Below are 18,539 nucleotides of genomic sequence, written 5' to 3' on the forward strand. Positions count from 1 at the left end.
GTATTCAAAGATACAGGAAAGAATGCTCAAAATCAGGTGTTTGCAGCAATCCCCATTTTCCTTGCTGTTTCCACAGAGCTGTTTTCTAAGCAGCTCCCTTTTCTTGTTTGTGAAGCATTATGATGATAGTTGTTCTCCAGCCTTTCTAAATTCTAAGTTTAACTTCTTATCTCTTTTTTTCTTAAAATTTTCCTGCTATGTTCATGCCCCTTAATTTCAAGGACCTAAGACATTTCTAGTTAGGGACTTTTCAGTACAAAGCCTATGTGTCCATCTTCTGCTCCCGTGTCTTAGAAGGGATGTGCATACTGCATACTTAGTCCATGCAGCTGATCTTCTGGGAAGCAGAGTTCTTAAGCACTTGGTGAGTGCAGGGACTATGGGTTTTATTTTCTGGAAGAGCAGCAGTAGCGAGTTGGAGCCTGGAAAGTGTGCTAAAGAGAGGGGAGCAGCAAACACTGCTGTAGTCCATTTGGACTGAGGGAGTCAAGAAGCAGTCAGTTAACCTGCAGGCATCTGCAGCTGAGCTACCTTGTGCACATTGAGCCTTAGTGTATCCATCCTCACCATCTTCTCATCTCTGTCATGGAAATAACCCAGCTGTATTGGACTTCAAACACAGTAGCCTGCTGAATGTCCAGCTCTGGCTGATGTACTGGCTTTTATGAGATAGAAGCATATTGCTGTAAACCAAGATGCATTCAAACTTTTGTGTTGCTACTGCCAGCTAGACAATACAATACCTATTGTAGAAAATGTTCTCAGGACAAAATGTTATTTCTAGGCAGCTGATACTCTTACGCAGTGTTTGTACAAATGAGTGTTTATTATATGCACTCAGTTAAAAGGCTGTAGCTGATGCGGTTTAGTCTAATTGCAAGTAATAGAACGTTTTATTCTTCTGCTCCCTCCCCCTCATAGGTACTGTAATAAAGTTTGAAATGACTCTTAGCTAATATGCTCTGCTGTGTTGGACTGCTTATGAAATACTAGCTTCTTGAGAAACATACCTAGCTGTGAGTAGCAGTTGGTGATTTATTTGAGCTATGTTACAGTTAAACTTTGCTTTCCTCCTTTCAGGTCTGGGGCTAGATTCGGATGAACTTCCCAGTCAGTTGAGTTTCTCCGACTGGCCCAAAATGAAGAAAAAGTTTGCATCCATATTTGCACAGAAGACACAAGCTGAGTGGTGCAATATATTTGATGGTACTGATGCCTGTGTGACTCCTGTTTTATCCTTTGATGATGCTGCCTCACATCAGCATAACAAACAAAGAAGGTCTTTTATCAGGAACGATCAGGAAGAGATAAGTCCCAGACCTGCTCCTCTTCTATCAAGGACGCCTGCTGTTCCATCGTGTAAAAGAGATCCTTTTATAGGAGAACACACGGAAGAGGTACTTCTGGAATATGGGTTCACTAAGCAAGAGATTGCTAAACTTTATTCTGATAAAGTAATAGAGTTCAGGAAACCAAAATCTAATTTGTAATCACTGACTATGTAGATCAGACAAATTTCAGGTTGATACAGGTTTTATGCATTAAAAATTGAATTACATAACGAAAATGTTTCTGTGATACTGCTTTGAAATAATTTAAAGGTTATTGAAGTTCTGAATTTAATTGAAAATAGTGGGAGCTGTGTGCACGTGTACCTGGGTGCTGTGGAGTCTAGGATGACACCAGGATTGTGTTCTGAAGATCTACACAGCTGGCTTAATAAGCAGCTGAAAATCCTCCAAATTCTCCATTAAATACTGTCTCCTGTGAAACATTTGTTTCTTTTAATTCTTAGTTACACTGTTGCATTGTAATATATGTTGTAATTACATGAAGGCACTACTTTTCATAAAATCGAGTTATATTCTTCCTAAACAAGTGGTTGTGGTGTTTATTCATTGATAAAAAGGGATCTTTTTTCCTCTTATTTTATCATGTTAGTTCATTTGCCATATCATGCCAAAACAGTCATTGAAATAATGCTGTTTTCTTATGTGCTGCTGCAGTTATTACCATAAAGTAATTCTATTTAATAGCCTGACTACATTTTCTTAATGCAGTCTCCTCATTATATTACATTTGGAATTCCAGTTTGCCTAGAAAATCACTTCAGAATTGAATTTGTTACTTTAAAATAGCAGCCAAGTATTAATCCTTTCCTCTCTTTTTGGATGAAATGGTAGGCAGCTTAGCTGCACAGGTTGTAAACAGTGGTTATTCCACAGTGGTTTTCATTTCCTTCAAAATTAATCCATCATTTGAAACAGTCTCCTTCTAGGCAAAAGAAAACACGCTTTTAAAAATAATTAGTTATATGGCCTTAATATAGTTTTCTTTAGTCTGACATGTCAGCAATTACAATATGAGGTACTGGGGTTTTAGTTCATTATGTCAAAGTGTTTACCTTGCCAAAGATTAGTTTGTTGCTGGCAAAGACTTTGAAAGATGACATAGACTTTAGCTCATTTTACATGTGCCATGCTGAAATTGTCAGTGTTGTTGCTATAAAAACACCTTTTACATTCTACTGCATGAACACTTGCATGAAAGCAAGATTTACCTAGTAGGTCCTGACAAATTAGATAAAGAATCGACAGAAGCATCTTAAGTTTCCAGCTAATTATCACACTAATGTCAATTACTGAATATTACATACCTTTACAGTAAGAGGTGACGATTTGCTTAGTCCCAGCTGCATCTGATCATGTTGGAGAGCAATAAACCTTATCAGATGTAATCTCCAGTGCACATAACTTTTGACCCCAAAATTGCTGAAGTCAATTAAAAAAGACTCATTTTAACTCCGGTGCAGGTTGGATCAGCTGCCTCACACAGGTGGCTAATCCAAAGGGTACAGTCTTGGTATGTCACTACAGATTTAAGGCCTTCTTTAGGTGAGAGTAAGTGATCCTGATATCTTTGTTCTTCAGGAACCAAGGAAATAATTGGTTGCACTAGGGATGGCACACAGCAGGTACACAAAAATAACAGCTGGTTGCTGTTTGACAGACATCTGTTATGCTTTTTATCTGTCACTAACACTCCAGGGCAGTAGGTAGGTTCACTTCCTTATCTACATGAAGTGCATTGAAATCCTTTCCTGACACATCTAGTTTTTTGCCATCCTGTTCAATCCACAGGAAAGCGGAACTCTGGTTGGTGTTCATGTTTGTGTAACGGAGAGATGAGGGTTCTGTATTCTTGGCATCACTGTCTTAACAGCAGCGAGGAATAGCTTTGTGGCAGGCTAATCCTGCGCCTTTCCCTTGTGATGTATGTTCCCATTATATGTGTGTTTCATGCTTAAACAGTAATTAGTTGTGGATAGCTGGGAGCTCTGCAGACGCCCAAGAGCTCAGATCTGCTCAAGTTAACACATCTCCCCGCCCCCTTCCTTGCATAACTTGTGATCACAGAGCCATGAAAGTATGTGAGTCCCTCCCCCAGCACAGGCTGATCCCACCCGGCATATGACCTGGCCTCCATGTCAGCCAGAGCGGGCAGCACTGGCTTGCCAGCGTGCTGCACATAGCCAGGGCAATCACCACAGAAGAGAGTTTCTATCCCCTTTCAAGGTGGCCAAGGCCGACATGGACAGCACCAAAGAAGAGGAGGCTCTGCTGCAGTCTGTGAGGAGGGCTGGAGCCTCAGTGCCAAGGAAGCGAGCCGTGGGAAGGCTGGTCATGCACAGCATGGTGATGTTCGGCCGGGAGTTCTGCTATGCCGTGGAGGCCGCCTTTGTCACGCCGGTGCTGCTCAGTGTAGGGCTGCCCAAGAACCTCTACAGCCTGGTGTGGCTCATCAGCCCTATCCTGGGCTTCATGCTGCAGCCCGTGGTAGGTTCAGCCAGTGATCACTGCACCTGTAGCTGGGGCAGGAGGCGACCTTACATTCTGGGTCTGGGCGTCATAATGCTGTTAGGCATGGCTTTGTACCTCAATGGGGACATGATGATCTCAGGTGAGTGAGGGGCATACACTGTGCTGACAGACAAAACTCATCCTAGCCTTTTGAATCAGAAAGAAAAGAGGGGTTCCTTTTTTCTCCTGTTAAAATTGGATACAGTGTTGCTCAGCTGCATTGAAGGAGCTGGGGAACACTAAAATCTTACTATATGTTGAATTCCAATACTGTGTGTTATGTACCCTGTACATAGTGTTCTGTAGTTTGTGCATGTGATTACAGTATGTTGCATGTTGGTGTGGTGGCCTGATCCGTTCGTATAAGTAGAGCACTGCTTAGGCCCAGAGAAGTTTTTATGAGCTTAAATCTACTTTGTTAAATTAAGCAATAAATAGCGTCTGTGTGACATAATACTAATTCAAACTGAGTAACTTTGAATCCCTATTTTAGATGGGTGACCATTTAAAATACGTATCTTTAATTACTGGAGCAGTGACTTGACTCAGAACTATGTTATGCTGGTGAATTACAGAAATTTGCAATTCCTTGGAAACCATGTTGGACCTGGAATGTGCAAAATTGAACAGGAATGACATCCCTAGATGCTGCTGTATTTCAGCTTGTGACGTAGTTCTCAAAGTCTTGATGGAAAGCTATTGCTGTCACTACGACTTGGCAGAGGGGGGAGGTGTATGTTTTTGTGAATTCATTTATTCTCTCTTCCTGATAATCACTGGTGTTGAATAAACTTTTATTCATCTGCCTGAAGAGTTACAGCCAATTCTTGATTATCTACAATGATGGAAGGGTGGGACAAATAGAATAAAGCAAAAAAGGACTGCATAATGCATGTATATAGTCTACCAGAGCATGCTATGGAGATGCAAAGGAGTAGATTAAGGCTAGTGATGCTCTTGATCGTGAAGCTTGGGGTACCCTGACCTTGTGCTGACTCAAAGTAGTAAGTCAACCCAGCACAGCTCAGCACTGCACTCAGTTATCCTACTTCTCCGATGGGATTCTGGTATCAACACAAAATCTCTTTTGCATAGCTAAGCATTGTTTAGATTTGGAGGTATCAGGAAAGATAAAATGTGTTTTTGCAGAACATGGTAGTGTTGCTGTCAGAATGAGGGTGTTTTTCTTTTCGTAGCTTTCATCGTTGAGAGACAAAAGCAGCAGACGTGGGCAATAATCATTACCATGCTGGGAGTAGTGCTTTTTGATTTTGCAGCTGATTTTATTGATGGCCCCATCAAAGCATATTTATTTGATGTCTGCTGTCATGAGGATAAAGAGAAAGGTCTGCATTACCACGCCCTCCTCACAGGTACTCAGATCCCTTCTTTTCTTCCCTCCTTCTGAAACGAGGGGAAGGTAATTGCATGGATTTTATCCTCCCTGTGTTTCTAATACTGAATGAACTGATCATCTGATCCCGCGCTTCAGTCACGAGTCCTTTGTTGCTGAGTTTTAACTGCTCCAGAGAACAGGACTTATGATTGCTGCTACAGGAACTCTGGTGCAGAAGGCTGCAGGCATAAACATTTACCGCAACATAACCATGGTTTAAGTAAGAGCAATTAGTTATTTTAAAAAGTGAATTAGCATTTATTCATCTTCTCCTGATTTTTGTCAAGTTTCTGGTGAAGTGAAAAGGGATGTAACTTGTTTCCTTGCCAGAGCACTGAAGAATAACATTTTTTACTTGGAATGTGACATAGAGCAAGAGCTGTGCAAACCAGAACAGTTGATTTCCATTCTTAAGCAGTGCTCCAGTTTGTGCCTTCCTGTATAGAAATAGGAATTCTGTGTAAAATTCAGAACTTCACAGCTTCCACAAAATAACTGGCTCAGAGCAGGGGTTTGTGTATGAAGTGAGAGCTTTGTTTGCCTTTATACGTGTTTGAAATGTTGCTGAGTTCCAGAGGGAAACCTCCTGCACTACGTCTGTGTTGAGAAGATGCGCAGGGAAGACATGTAAGGCTGTGTACCTGTAATGTGAATCAGAAGGCACTTTCAGCCATGTCTTGAAAGCAGTCACTGTAAAAGGAGTAGACAAAAAGCAGACTAGATGAGAAGTCATGCAATCTGTGTTGGTGCAGATTTTTGTCTATTGAGGCAAACCAAGAGCAGAGTCATGTAGATTCAGTGACAGTTACTGTAGCTGAGGAGGGAGGTGTAGTAGCTATTGACATTGGGCATTTAAAATAGGTGTGTCCAGGAACACAGATTATAATGGAACCTTAAAGCCACATGGAATTAAATCAGTATTATGCAGTGGAAACTGACAGATCAGATTTTTAACAATCACTTGTTTGGACAGAGAGGGGAGGCATTCTGTATGTACATTCTTCCCGTCAGCAGAACTCTGGTTGCAATTTTTACTTGGATGATCGGAATAAGGCTTGATTTCCACATTTGCAGCCCCAGATTTAGGTGATTCATTTGTATAATGAGCTGTGAAAAGGGATGTGGGACAAATAACATCAAAAAAGACTGGAACAGATTGCATTATTTGGTCCAGCACCTGTGCCCTTTACCTTATGGGTAATCACCTACCACGTTCTTGAAGTCTTCTGTCAACAGGGGTTCTGCAGCCCTTCCAAAGCAGTTGGTTCCAGCACTTCACTGGCCTGTTGTTAAACAGTTTCCTCTAAAATCTAATCTTAATAACCATTCCCTACAATTTACATTTATCATTCCTTGTTCTACCCCTACTAGACACAGACAGCAATCTTCCCATTTCTTTTCTAGCTTTCATTTTGGCTATTATTTTGTTTTCCTGATTTAGTCTTGTCTTTTTGTACTACACATTTTAAAGATCTTGATCTCCAATTTGCCTTCAGTTGAAAGTTTGAACATGAAACTCTGTAGCTTTGCAGTTATGAAACTCAGGACCACTGAGACGTGGAAGGAAGAGCCCACATATCCAACACGCAGCACTCAGACTGCATTCCAATGTCATCGTTACTTTTTGTGAAAACAGCATGCAAAGACAGCCTCAAACATCAAACATTAGCTCTGTGAAAACATTTGGTGTAGGTTTCCTTCAAAAAGTTATTGACAGCTTAATAGTTCTTCGTGAGAGCAAGCAAGGATACAGTCCCCTGTAAAACGCAGAACACAATGAAGAAGGGCCATAATTACACCCAAGAGGGAAAAAAGTACAGAAAGCCCAGAATTAAATCAAAATCCCAGGTTTTGTAGGTGAAGCAAATGTAGGTCCTGTTGCTTTTTGTTAGAATGGTTCTGCCATGCATTGTCTTCAGTTCTCCTAAACAGAATAGAAACACTTCCAGTAAGTCCTTCAAATGCTTCTATCCTGCTTAACTCCAGTGACCCACAGAGCCACCTGGTTAAAAGGGTGTCATGACACTACAGAGCTGCTTTCCCTTCCAGAGCTCTGTTCTGTGTGTAACAGTGTGTGCTTTCTTATGCTTCTGAAACTGTGTGAGCACAAAAAGAACAAAATAAAGAAATAGTAAAAACAACCAGACTGAGCGCTGGTTTTATTAGCCTCAAGACACAAGGCAGCATTCTCATTTCACCTTTTATCATAACTTTTCTGAGAAAATCATTAAACGGAATTACACACTTGTATTTTATTAGTTTTGTTTTCTACATGGTGAGGTACTTGGATTTTGATAACTACAAAACAATGCTTTTAGTTTTATTTCCTGTAAGAAATACTCACATGGGGAGACTATTTCTGTTTAGATTCACCTCTATAAAAAAAACATTTTACGAAGTCTGAACTATACTCTTGATATAATTTTAAAATGTTTGGGTTTTTCATGAACTCTTTTAGCATAAATTTCATAAACTCACTGTTTCAAAGAAAGAAAGTTTGAAGAGTCAAGAAAAGAGATGGAAGTCCATGTTGCTGTTTCTTAACGCATGTTTTTGAGAGTTCTATGCTCCAGAGCTGAGGAGGTTTCTCAAGAGATGTTTGATAATCACATAATATATGTGGTTAGCTCAGTATTCCTATTTCTTGTGATTAATATCTGAAGAGTGATTATGCATCCAGCTCTAGAGGAGGTCACATGTTGAGAGTACTCTGTACTATTTGTTTCTTTTATCAACTCCAGTGGACCTTTTTTCTCCTTTTTCCCCACCCTTGCAGGTTTGGGAGGAGCCCTGGGTTACCTGACGGGTGCTGTGGACTGGGGGCAGATTATGCTGGGATATTCCTTGACATCGGAATTCCAGGTGATTTTCTTCTTCGCAGCCTTGGTTTTGCTAATCTGCCTTGCTGTACATCTGCGCAGTATTCCAGAAGTTCCACTCAGATATGAAAATGAGGAGTCAAAGTTCTTGTTGGATGTGACTGAATCCTATAAATACAGCTTCATAGAGGAAGAAATCAAGAATGGTTACTTAAAATCAACATGTACTGAAATAAAGGCTGAAGCTAAACCAGGGAAATGTGCTGTTGCATCAGATATGGGGGTAAGTGCAGAGGTGGTTTTGTAAGCCATGTCATTGTTTCCCTGGAACCCTTTAATCTAACTAAAATTAATAAACTCTTTTTTCACACACACATAAAAATAACCCTCCATAGGATACAGAATCAGGATAAAGCCTGCTTTCTTTTTGTATACTGGTTTTTAAGTTATGAAGTATTTCCATCAAGAGGTACAAGGCAGGCTAGTCCTGATGCTTTGAACAACTGGTAGATATGAGGGAGAACCAGGTTCAGGTTTCTGCCCCGTTTCAGCACCACTCATGAATTTTGTCAAAAGGATCGACTTTGACCTTTAAATCTGATAGAATTAATGTCAAATTGTGGGCAAAGACTAAAGACCATTTATCTTTGGTATAAGTCTGTAGCTCCCACTGAAGTCCACATCCTTTCATATGTTGCACATGTGAAGTGTTTGTTCCTTGGTCTAGCAAATGGGTTTGCTGCTGCCTAACACATCATAGAGGATTTATTGACAGTAATTTGTCAGTATTGTGTTTAAAATTGCCACTTTTACAGCAATGCTACCTCACTTCAAGAGGTTTAGTTTTATTTTGAAGTTATGTGTCTTTGGCAGAACTTTTAGGTGAAAGAGAATAGCAAATACTTTCAGATCATCACTGTTCCTTGATTCTGCTGCATTTTTATGAGAGATGCTTCAACCTAATTCAGCTAGGAAAAGGTGAATCTACCCCAGAAGTACCTGGAGAGCACACTTCTAGAAAGGTTTTGTGAACAGATGATAATTTTTACTGTTTTGTTGATGACTTTTAGTGCTAGGAATCCTCACTGGCTCCTATAGGTGATGAAACAGTTCTGCTGTTTTAATTTTACTTCTGATCTCTTGGCCTCATGTATATCTATCCCTGTCAGGTCTTGATAAATTGGGTAAAAATGTATTGATACTGTGCAGATGGTTGTAAGTTAGAAACCTAAAGTCAAGTTTTAGCTACAAATGAAAGGTATTTATTACCTATTACTATTTATCATTTTTATTATAATAACACTTGCTTTTCCTAACTCAAATCAAAACATATCACCAGATGCAAAACAAAGGTAAAATAACAGATGAACACTGCCTGGTGAGAATGACAAAGACAGAGAGGGGCAGACAGCAAAACAACAGTCTGGGGGAGAACATGGCTAGCACACTGTGATGCTGTCACTGTTTCCCCACCATAGGCTATCTTGAGCATCCTTCACCAGCACTGCTCACTCCAAGCACCCTCCAAATTGTCAGAGGCTGAGTGCCATTGACTGCTTGGCCCATGTGGGCTCTAAAGAAAGGAAGGTAAATGATGGAAAGAGAGCAGATGCAGTGGAAGCAAGGGGGGAGCTTCTACCTTGGCAAGAACTAATTCCACTGAATCAGTAACATCTGGCACCCGAGGTAAAGCTCTGGTGTCCACTGTGGCAAGCTTGTGCCATTGCCCTCCTCTCTGTATTCTTAGCTGGGCAGACTGAGAGAGGCTCAAAGTGCTTTTATCTGTCTCATGTTTCTTTGATGTGCCTGGGCACATTCATATCCTAGACATTCACTGGCTTAATGGTCTGTCTCTTGTGGTACATGTTTTGTGAGTCCATTCATTACTATAATTGCTTCCTTGAAGAAATGGTTTGGCTTCCTGTTTTTCTGTGTCTCTTTTTGCTGCAGGCATCACGGCCCTGTATCTTCTAAATTAAGGGCTGTGCCTTTACATGCTAATGTAGCTATTAGCTGTAATTAGCATGATTATTAATGAGATTTGACCTGTTACAGTATGAACAGACATCCAAAGTGATTAGACTTTTATTCTTTAGCATGGTGCCAGATTACTCAGGTTCTGCTGCCATAACACCCAAGTTAGATTGATTCCTCTGTACCCCTTAGGAACCACCTTAGGCCTTGAGCTGTAGTGATTTTGGAGAGCAAATAAGTTGTCATTGTGAGCTTTTGCAGGATAAGGTACTTAAATGGAGCCAAACTTCAGCACGCCATTTAAATTAGTGTGGGCTTTGTGTGATGTTGTGTACTGAATACGTGCATTAAACTTTTCAGATTCCATTTCCACTCTCTAAAACACCTAAGTAGAAAGCAAGCATTTCACCTAGCTGTCAAATTACTGTTTGTAATTACAGCAGTATCCTTTCCTAGTTCCCTGTCCTTAACACTTTGATTGCAAAGGCTGTTTTACAGAACTGTGTGGAAAAGCTGAATGAATTAAATAATCCAAGTCAAATGAGAGCAATTACTTTGAAATAACATTAGTGAGTCAACATAGATTTTTCTTCTTTTTGTTGGTTTTTGGTAATGTAGAAGAATAGAAAGCTTACTCCTTTTAAAAGGGACAGGGATGCCAAGAGAAATTCCAAGGGATTTGGACAATATGCAGTCCAAGGTAAAAGTCAGCAACTTGAGTTTTGTCATTCCTGTGAGGATTAAAAACCTGCCACTGGAGCAAGTAATTTCCAACTTTGTATGTGCTGATTATTCATAGAGTAGCTCGCAGCATAACCTCGTTCAAAGGAGAGTAGAATTGTAAAAAGTAGAACGTTGATGGAAAAAATGAAAAAAAAAAGCTATTATCTTACAGCAAATTGAAGACAAAATTCATCTTAACAGTAAGGAACGTAACTTTTACAATTCTTTCACATTTCCCCTTACCATTTTTCCCCCAACACTTTTGCCTCCAAACATCACTAAAGGAAATTGGAAGTGTTCCATCATGCACAGATAATATCTTTTCTTTTCTCTGAAAGCAAAAGAGCCATGAGGAGCTTTACAGCAGTAAGAATTGTATGTCACAAATGCCTGACATCAAGCACAACTACAGTACTAAAAAAAATTGAAGTAATACAAGTGATGTAGTGAATGTGACTGGAAAAGATGCAGAGAGAGGGCTTTGGGCACAGGACTCAGACAAGGAGTAGGGAGATAAGGTTGGGCGTTAAAAGTGATGAGATACTTTGGTTTTCCCCATCAGTGGAATTCGTTATGTTTTGGTTTTGGAATTACTTATTTCTGCTGTGGGATGAGGTCTTCAGGTGCTGGAGCTCACGTTCTCTGGGAGCTACGATTTTGATTGGTGCTGCATCTCCTGTGATGATGTATCATAGCCTCTCCCTGCTTCATGGAGGGGAGGACAGTGCATAGTGGAAATCTCATCATATGTCAGAATAGTGAAGTTTTCCGGGCAATGGAATGAGAACGAGGTCTCAGAAATGGTGTATTCCATGACTCATACTTTTTAATTCTCAGGAATTATTTTGAGTTTCATTTTTTCTGTGGCATCTTTAAATTTTCGATGTAAAGTTGATGGTCTCTATATTTTTGTTTCTGGTTTCATTTTGGTTGGTTGGTTTTGGTTTGTTCTGGTTTTTTTGTTTGTTTTGGGGTTTTGGGGGGGGGGTTGTTGTTTTTTGTTTTTTTAAACTCCATTGATTTATTTTGGCAGAAAATTTTCACTTGTTTCTACAGGTAAATAATAATCCCACTCAGTATCCTACAGCAAGAAATGTTACATCTTTGCTGATATACCTCAGCTCTCTCAGAGTCTTTGTGAATTGTTCAGATGGCTTTACTAGGCAAGGGCTCTACAAATCAAATTTATATTGAAGGACTTTCAGCACCCAAGCAACCGTTCCTAGCAGAGAATAAAAATCATAGGAAGTTTACCAATGAAAACATGTCAAGGTCGTCTCCATTTGCTGTCAGCTATTTTATTAGCCTTCAGGGCAATAATACAGTATTATTGTTAAATACTTGCTTTCAGGATCAAAGGCGGATGACCCTTAAATCACTCTTGAAGACACTTTTAAACATGCCATCCCACTATCGGTGTCTGTGTGTGAGCCACCTCTTTGGATGGATGGCTTTCCTGTCCAACATGCTCTTCTTCACGGATTTCATGGGACAGGTAAAAGTGTAAAATTCTCTCACTTTTCATTCTTCTTAGCATCTTCTCCTCCACCAGGAAGAAATGAGACAGTACTATAATCCTGGGGAAGTGGCATTGGTGGCAGATCCAGTTGCATCTGGGTGGGTCAACAGGAGTTTTGTGAAACAGCTAATTGATCTCAGACGCCCCATTCTGAACCAGTCTGTTGGATCTTTGAGGAAGACCTTCTGGCATTTGTAAAGCTATTTGTGTTTATTTAACTGTTCCAAACGAGCTGTTCCAAACACATCCATTCTCTGCTTTGGCTCTGGAGCTGTTCTGGGGTGGGCAGGTTTCCTAACTAAAGTACTGCTGGTGTTGCTCTCGTGTAGCCCGCCTTGCCCTGCTGTGGGCACTGTGGGCACAATGTGTGTACTTGCACTGCAGCCTCCGCAGCCTCAGGCTCTGATTATAGCTCCTTGTACACAGTCAGCTGCTGCTTTGTAGCTGAAACCTCTTGTCTCCTTCAATTTGGCTGTCCCTGGCACATCTCCTTAAACCTTTCCGTGAGCCCCCTCTGCCAGCAATTATTTGCCTTCATGATACCCAGTGGTCCCTTTTCTGCATCATTCCCAGGCAGTAAGACTGTATGTCCCTGCCTGTGATTCTAGCCTATATGATCCTGTCTGCCTTCTTTCTTGCAGGGCACAAATATGTTCCTGGCACAGATCTCATTGCCGCTTTACACGCAGTATTCCCATTTCATTGCCTTTTTCTTGTCTCTGTTGACAAGAGGAAGGCTTGTTGGTTTTTGTTTTGTTTTGTGTTTTCCTGCAGTGCATATGAACAAGTGAAAGAAAAAGTTTTGCTAGCCTAGATAAGGAACTGAATGAGACAATTACTGTGTAGAAAAATGAGTGTGTTAGGGTAAGCCTAAAAGAGAAAACAAAAAGCCCAACTGTAGATCAGTGAGGGACAGGATAAGGCAATGTTGTGATACCTAGCAACAACTAAAACATTAGTATGTTACCAGCATTGTTCGAGACTAAAGCTGAAACAGAGCACTGCACCAGCTACTAAGAAGGAGAAAAATAACTGTTACAGCTGAATCCAGGACAGGCAAGAAGGCACAGCTGGAGAGAGAAGAGTGGGAAGTGCAACTAAAGAAATGAACCAAAGAAATGAAGCCAAAGAAAAAGTGCAAACAAATCAGTGTAGAATAGACAGTCCAGGAAAAGGCAAAGAATAAGAAACAAAGAGAAGCCTGGAATGTGGCAATCTGGGAGAAATCAGTGTGAAACCAGCAGATCTGTGAAGGGATGGTTAAGGCATTGCTTAATTGATTTCTTGGGTGCTAACTATCCCACCTAACAGGGATGAGGCCCTGTGTTGGCCACCCTGTTCCCTTAAGAAGAAGGTATTATATGCATGCATTCATCCTTGCCTTCTGTGATCTTTGTGGTCTCTTTCAGGTTGTATACCACGGTAGTCCTTACGCTCCTCATAACTCCACGCTTTACCTTTCCTACAGAAAAGGAGTAGAGATGGGATGTTGGGGGCTGTGCATCAATGCAATTTCTTCATCAGCCTATTCTTGTAAGTACCTGGCAATGCACTCCAACACTGTGTTTTGAAATAATTTTTAACTGTGTGCTGTTTGCCATTGTTTGAAAAAAATAATGTGATGTCAAATTAACTGTTTTATTCCCACATTAAAACTTTGAGAAGCATTATTAGACACTTGTATGGTGGTTCATGACATTGTGATGAGGGGTCACTTTGGGAAAAGGCATTGTTCTGCATGTTCAGACCTTGAATACTGAAAATCAATTGGAAGTTAAATGCCAGAATAGAATGGATGCTGTGAGCATTATTCTGAGATGCTCTGGCACCTAGTAGTGCTGTAGCTGTAGGTTCTTGAAGGTCCTTTTGGCCTCTCCCCATCTGCCTTCCTCATAAAAAATAAGTCTTTCAGAACAGAGTAGAAGTTCTTGCCAGAAGCATGAACCTTGGTCTTCGAAATTATGTGTAAACATGCTAGCACAGTTCCACAGATGGATTTCACTATAGCTCTTACGAGGGATTAAACTTGCGATCCGAGAACTCAATTGAGTAGCTTTGAGAGGGCTGAACTGCATATTTGAAAGAGGCTTGAGGGAAAGCTTTTTACCTTTGGAGCCTAACTACAGGCATTTCTGTAGCATCTTTCTCAGGTCAGACAGAGTCTGATGCCAAATGTGCACATTATAATCAAACAGCGGAAATGTCTGAGGTTGTCAATGCATGCAGTTATTCCAGAATGGTTGTTAACTACTTCTCTGGAGTTGGCTATGTCAGAATAAGACTATCCCCAGCGTGAGCAAATATTCTTTGGCAAGTTTATACCTACAGTAATTTGAGGCAATTTCCAGAATGAGTAAGATTATCTCCTTCATTGCATTTTACAAAATAAAACCCCCTAAAGGAATTTCCTGATTAAATGTGACCTGTTTTGTTTTATCAGCCTTTTCACTTTCTTTTCACAGACATACAGAAAATTCTCCTGCCACACCTAGGATTAAAAGGGCTTTATTTTATTGGATACCTACTTTTTGGATTGGGTACTGGATTAATTGGATTGTTTCCCAATGTCTATTCCACTCTGGCTCTATGTTCCCTCTTTGGCATCATGTCCAGCACTCTGTATACAGTGCCATTCCACCTCATTGCAGAGTATCACAGGGAAGAAGAGGTGAGTTCAATGTCTAAGGAAGGATAAGTTTACATGCGTCTGGGTCTGTTTAGTCTATTTTGGGAGAAAACAGAATAGAACTGGTGAGTAACGTTTGATTTTAATTTCAAACTATTTATAACGACATATATTATGAATGGAAAGTTTCTGACAGAGAGAAGTAAAGCCCCAGCTCCAAACTCTCTAAACAGTCTTGCAGGGAGACAGATCATTATGCATCCTCAGAACTGAAACAAAGCCAATAGCATGAGTTCAGGCAGTAAGCCGATAACAAGGCTTCACTTGTGCTGCCTTCAAGTGGCCCTCCTTCCATCTCTATCAGTTGAGGAGGTGACTTCTGAGTTCCTAAGGTTAATAACTACACTGCAAAGCCTGGAAGCATTTTTAGTTAACTGTAAAGTGTTACAAAAGCTGTTAGCTAATAAAGATGTGAAATTCAAGTACAGTTTTATATAGTTCAGTATTAAATTATATACCATGTTTTTATTATCTCTCTAAATGTCAGGGATTGATTTTTGGTCCTCTGCAGCATGAAATACTGTTTCCAAGGAAAGTCTGGAAAATCTTGCATTCCTTATATTATGTTTCTGGGCACAGCAGGATCTTCACATCTTGTAAAGCTCTTTAATGGAAAAGTTCTCTTAAGTCTCTTAAGTTAGTGAGAAAGCTGGTTAAGGAGAGCTGGGAGGACTTAGGAAAAGTTCTCATTCTGTCTGGGGACATTCAACAAAATTAATAAAGAAAGTGTTGAACTGTTGAAAAACAACATATTAACAGCTGAGACCAGCTCAGGGCTAGATCAAGTCCTTGAGAACATGCTGCTGACATTCCAACTCCCGTTCCATGCTGCTGCTCTCTAGTACCCAAGTTCAGTTTTGTCTACTGGATTTGGAGGAGACTGTCTTCAGTACTTTCGAGCTTTTATGTGGTAACAGCTAAAAGGCAAAGTAAAAGGTGTCATGAAAAGCAAAAAAAGCATCTTAATGGTCAAGATTGTTTGGATACAAGAAAACATAATGAACTAAGCTTTTTGGTCTGCTGTGTATATCATAGCAGATATAATCAGTAATTAATAATGGTCTTTGATGGTGTAGAAGAGTCCTAGTCTGGATATTAATGTTCAGATTAATATCCCCCCAGCAAAAAGATTACATTTAAATTTTACTACTAAACTTCTTTATGTGCTTTGGGCTGTAACTTCAGAGCACAGTACCCCGTTACAATGAATCATGCATTGTATGTGCCTGGGACATGGTATGACTCATCTTAGCATTGCTTTCAAGCTCTGCTACAACCATGAGAGCTGGAGCTAAATTGTACACGATAGGGTGTCCTGTACTGTGAAATGTCAGTTTTCCAGAGCTCAAGTAGACTTGAACTTGAAGAAAATTGCAAATTTTAATTCCTTGAGAGAAGGGATAGAGGGAAAATTGCAGATGGGAGAAATGGGAAAATCTGGGGAGAGCTTGGAAAACTCATTAGCACCTGTACTATCTCTGAATTCCGTATCCTCGGTGGGACAAGTATTAAAAACAGAAGGAAAACAGACAGCTATTGACTTGTCTTGCTGCACCTCAGGGTTGTGACTGTGCATTCGCTGAGAGCTGCAAGTTGTCGGCACCATCTCATTTCTCTGGGTTTTGTTTTGTGCTTATTTGCAGAGCCTGAAGCTGCAGGACGGGGAACAAGCTGGACAGCATGGGCGAGGGAAGGGCATTGACTGTGCTGCTCTCACCTCCATGGTCCAGCTGGCGCAGATCATCCTTGGTGTGTGCCTGGGGCTCTTGGTCAGTGTCGCTGGCAGCACGGTCACTGTGATTTCGGCATCTACAGTGGCACTGATCGGCTGCTGCTTTGTTGCTTTTTGTGTACACTATGTGGAGTAGGACCGCATGAAGTGATTGGAAGGAAGCTCCCCAGGGCAGCGTTTTCTTTCTGGGCCAGTAGCATTGGTGCTGTTGCTGTGCTGATACTGCTGCACATCCTCCTCACTTACCTCCTTGGAGCGACTGCAATTCCAGAGCTTTACTAAAAGGAGACTGGATAAAATTGGTTGTTTATTGCCTCAGATTTAAATCTTACCTATCTTGACTGCTTTGTTACTTCATTCCTGCTGACCTCAGTGTATGAACATACTATTACACATGACACTGTGTGCCCATGGTAACTCAATGTCCTATATGAGGAGTCATCACAAAACTCCTGTCCTGGGTTCGGGACAACTCCTCATTACAAATTTGTGGAAATTAATAAAGAAAGTATGTCATAAACTTAAAAAGGAGTAGAAATGGGCAGCTAGGAAGAAAGTTTTATTTATCTTGTTTTTCAAGTATCTTAAGTTTGGGGATATTCCTTCTGGTAGTCAAAAGCTGCAGGAGGATCAAACAGAGGCCATGTAGGATGCAATTGCATTATGATTAGTAGTAATGTTAGTAGTAAAGATCAGTTAATTCCCAGCTACTGTCAGAAGCAGGTTTGAGTGTTCAAGATGACTGGAATATAAAAAGATTGAAGCCAGTTGTTTAAAAGCATAACTGTAAAGTAATTATTTTATGCTGGATCCTGCTGCTTCTACATAAATGAAATAAAAGTACTGATGGAGCTTGTCACGAATGTCTGCTCAAGGCTGGTCTGCAAATCCACGTGTAGGCACCTAAACAATCCATCTATGGGAAACAGGTGCTATTTCTTCCTTCTCAAAAAGCTGGCCTCTTGACTTTGATACTGTAATTGAAAAAATAAACTTGGCCAAAATAAGAATTTTATGAATGGTTGTAAGCCACATAAATCTTGACATTGGATATGACAGTATTTGCTTTAAAGTAGCCCCTCTTTTCTATTTTCCATCACACATCTAGCTTTGAGTGAAATGACATTTGCTCTTTACAGAATATTGTAAATAAATTCAGTTCTGCAAAGCATTATCAGACATTACTGTACAGTAGATACTTAAGTCCAGTTATTTGTATTTAATTGCATATGAAGCTTCATTCTTAGTTTTATAGTTTTGCCAGAGGTTTGAAAGCTCTGTGTTCGTGAAGGTGATATGCTGTTGTATTCATTTGCTATATTATATGCTAAGCCACATGAAGCCATCTGCTAATGCAATATTGTTAATGAATGGTGATGCAGAAAGACTGTTGCCAGGTATGATGTTTGTTTGGGTTTTTCAAATGTTGCACATGTATAATCAACACTGTTCAGTCAAATGCACTGTTGAGCTGATCGGCTCTTAGAAGCCCTGACAACACCACAAATAAATGGTCAGATCTGAGCATGAAGTGGCTCTGCAGAGAGGCCCCAACTTCATCCTTTTTCTGTGTTTTCAAGAGCAGAGCGAGTCATTTATTCTAAGGAGGAAAAAAATATATCCCCCCTAGATAAACACTCTATTAATTATAACAAGCTTATGGAAGCTCCAGATACCTTTTGCTGCTGCTGATTGTGTCTCCACTGTCAGTGCAGGCAAACCTCATAATTCTTCACAGCTCCTTTAGCCTGCCTTATGAAGAAGCTACATTTTATGGTTTCTTTAATTTTATGGCCCTTCATGAGCCCATCTAATGTCACACCCATAGAA

General features: G+C 40.4%; 1 protein-coding gene across 3 annotated transcripts; it reads left to right on the forward strand.

Annotated features, from left to right (window-relative positions):
- The first annotated feature begins 3,060 nt into the window (after positions 1-3,060).
- On the forward strand, positions 3,061-18,020 carry SLC45A2 (solute carrier family 45 member 2). Of its 3 annotated transcripts, none has more exons than XM_061354721.1 (7): positions 3,061-3,960; positions 5,057-5,233; positions 8,033-8,358; positions 12,124-12,267; positions 13,760-13,824; positions 14,754-14,959; positions 16,621-16,829. In XM_061354721.1, the coding sequence occupies exons 1-7, from the start codon at positions 3,471-3,473 to the stop codon at positions 16,677-16,679; spliced, it is 1,467 nt and encodes a 488-aa protein (XP_061210705.1). In that variant the 5' UTR covers positions 3,061-3,470; the 3' UTR covers positions 16,680-16,829. The 3 variants fall into 3 exon arrangements, with proteins under 3 accessions (XP_061210705.1, XP_061210706.1, XP_061210704.1); XM_061354722.1 differs by having other exon boundaries at positions 3,092-3,960; positions 8,033-8,118; positions 13,701-13,824; positions 16,621-18,020; XM_061354720.1 differs by having other exon boundaries at positions 3,094-3,960; positions 13,701-13,824; positions 16,621-18,020.
- Positions 18,021-18,539: the final 519 nt, after the last annotated feature.

This window comes from Neopsephotus bourkii, unplaced genomic scaffold (assembly GCF_033783945.1).
Source record: "Neopsephotus bourkii isolate Nb327-2 ecotype Australia unplaced genomic scaffold, CSIRO-AGI_Nbou_v1 NB_744, whole genome shotgun sequence".
NCBI classification, from domain to species: domain Eukaryota; kingdom Metazoa; phylum Chordata; class Aves; order Psittaciformes; family Psittacidae; genus Neopsephotus; species Neopsephotus bourkii.

Bases quoted from the DNA above. Each gene is read 5' to 3' on its own strand.
- SLC45A2 (XM_061354720.1), top strand. From the start codon at position 3,471: ATGACCTGGCCTCCATGTCAGCCAGAGCGGGCAGCACTGGCTTGCCAG. The intron at 8,359-12,123 runs GTAAGTGCAGAG...ACTTGCTTTCAG, and splicing joins CTGTTGCATCAGATATGGGG to GATCAAAGGCGGATGACCCT. The intron at 13,825-14,753 runs GTAAGTACCTGG...TTCTTTTCACAG, and splicing joins TTCTTCATCAGCCTATTCTT to ACATACAGAAAATTCTCCTG.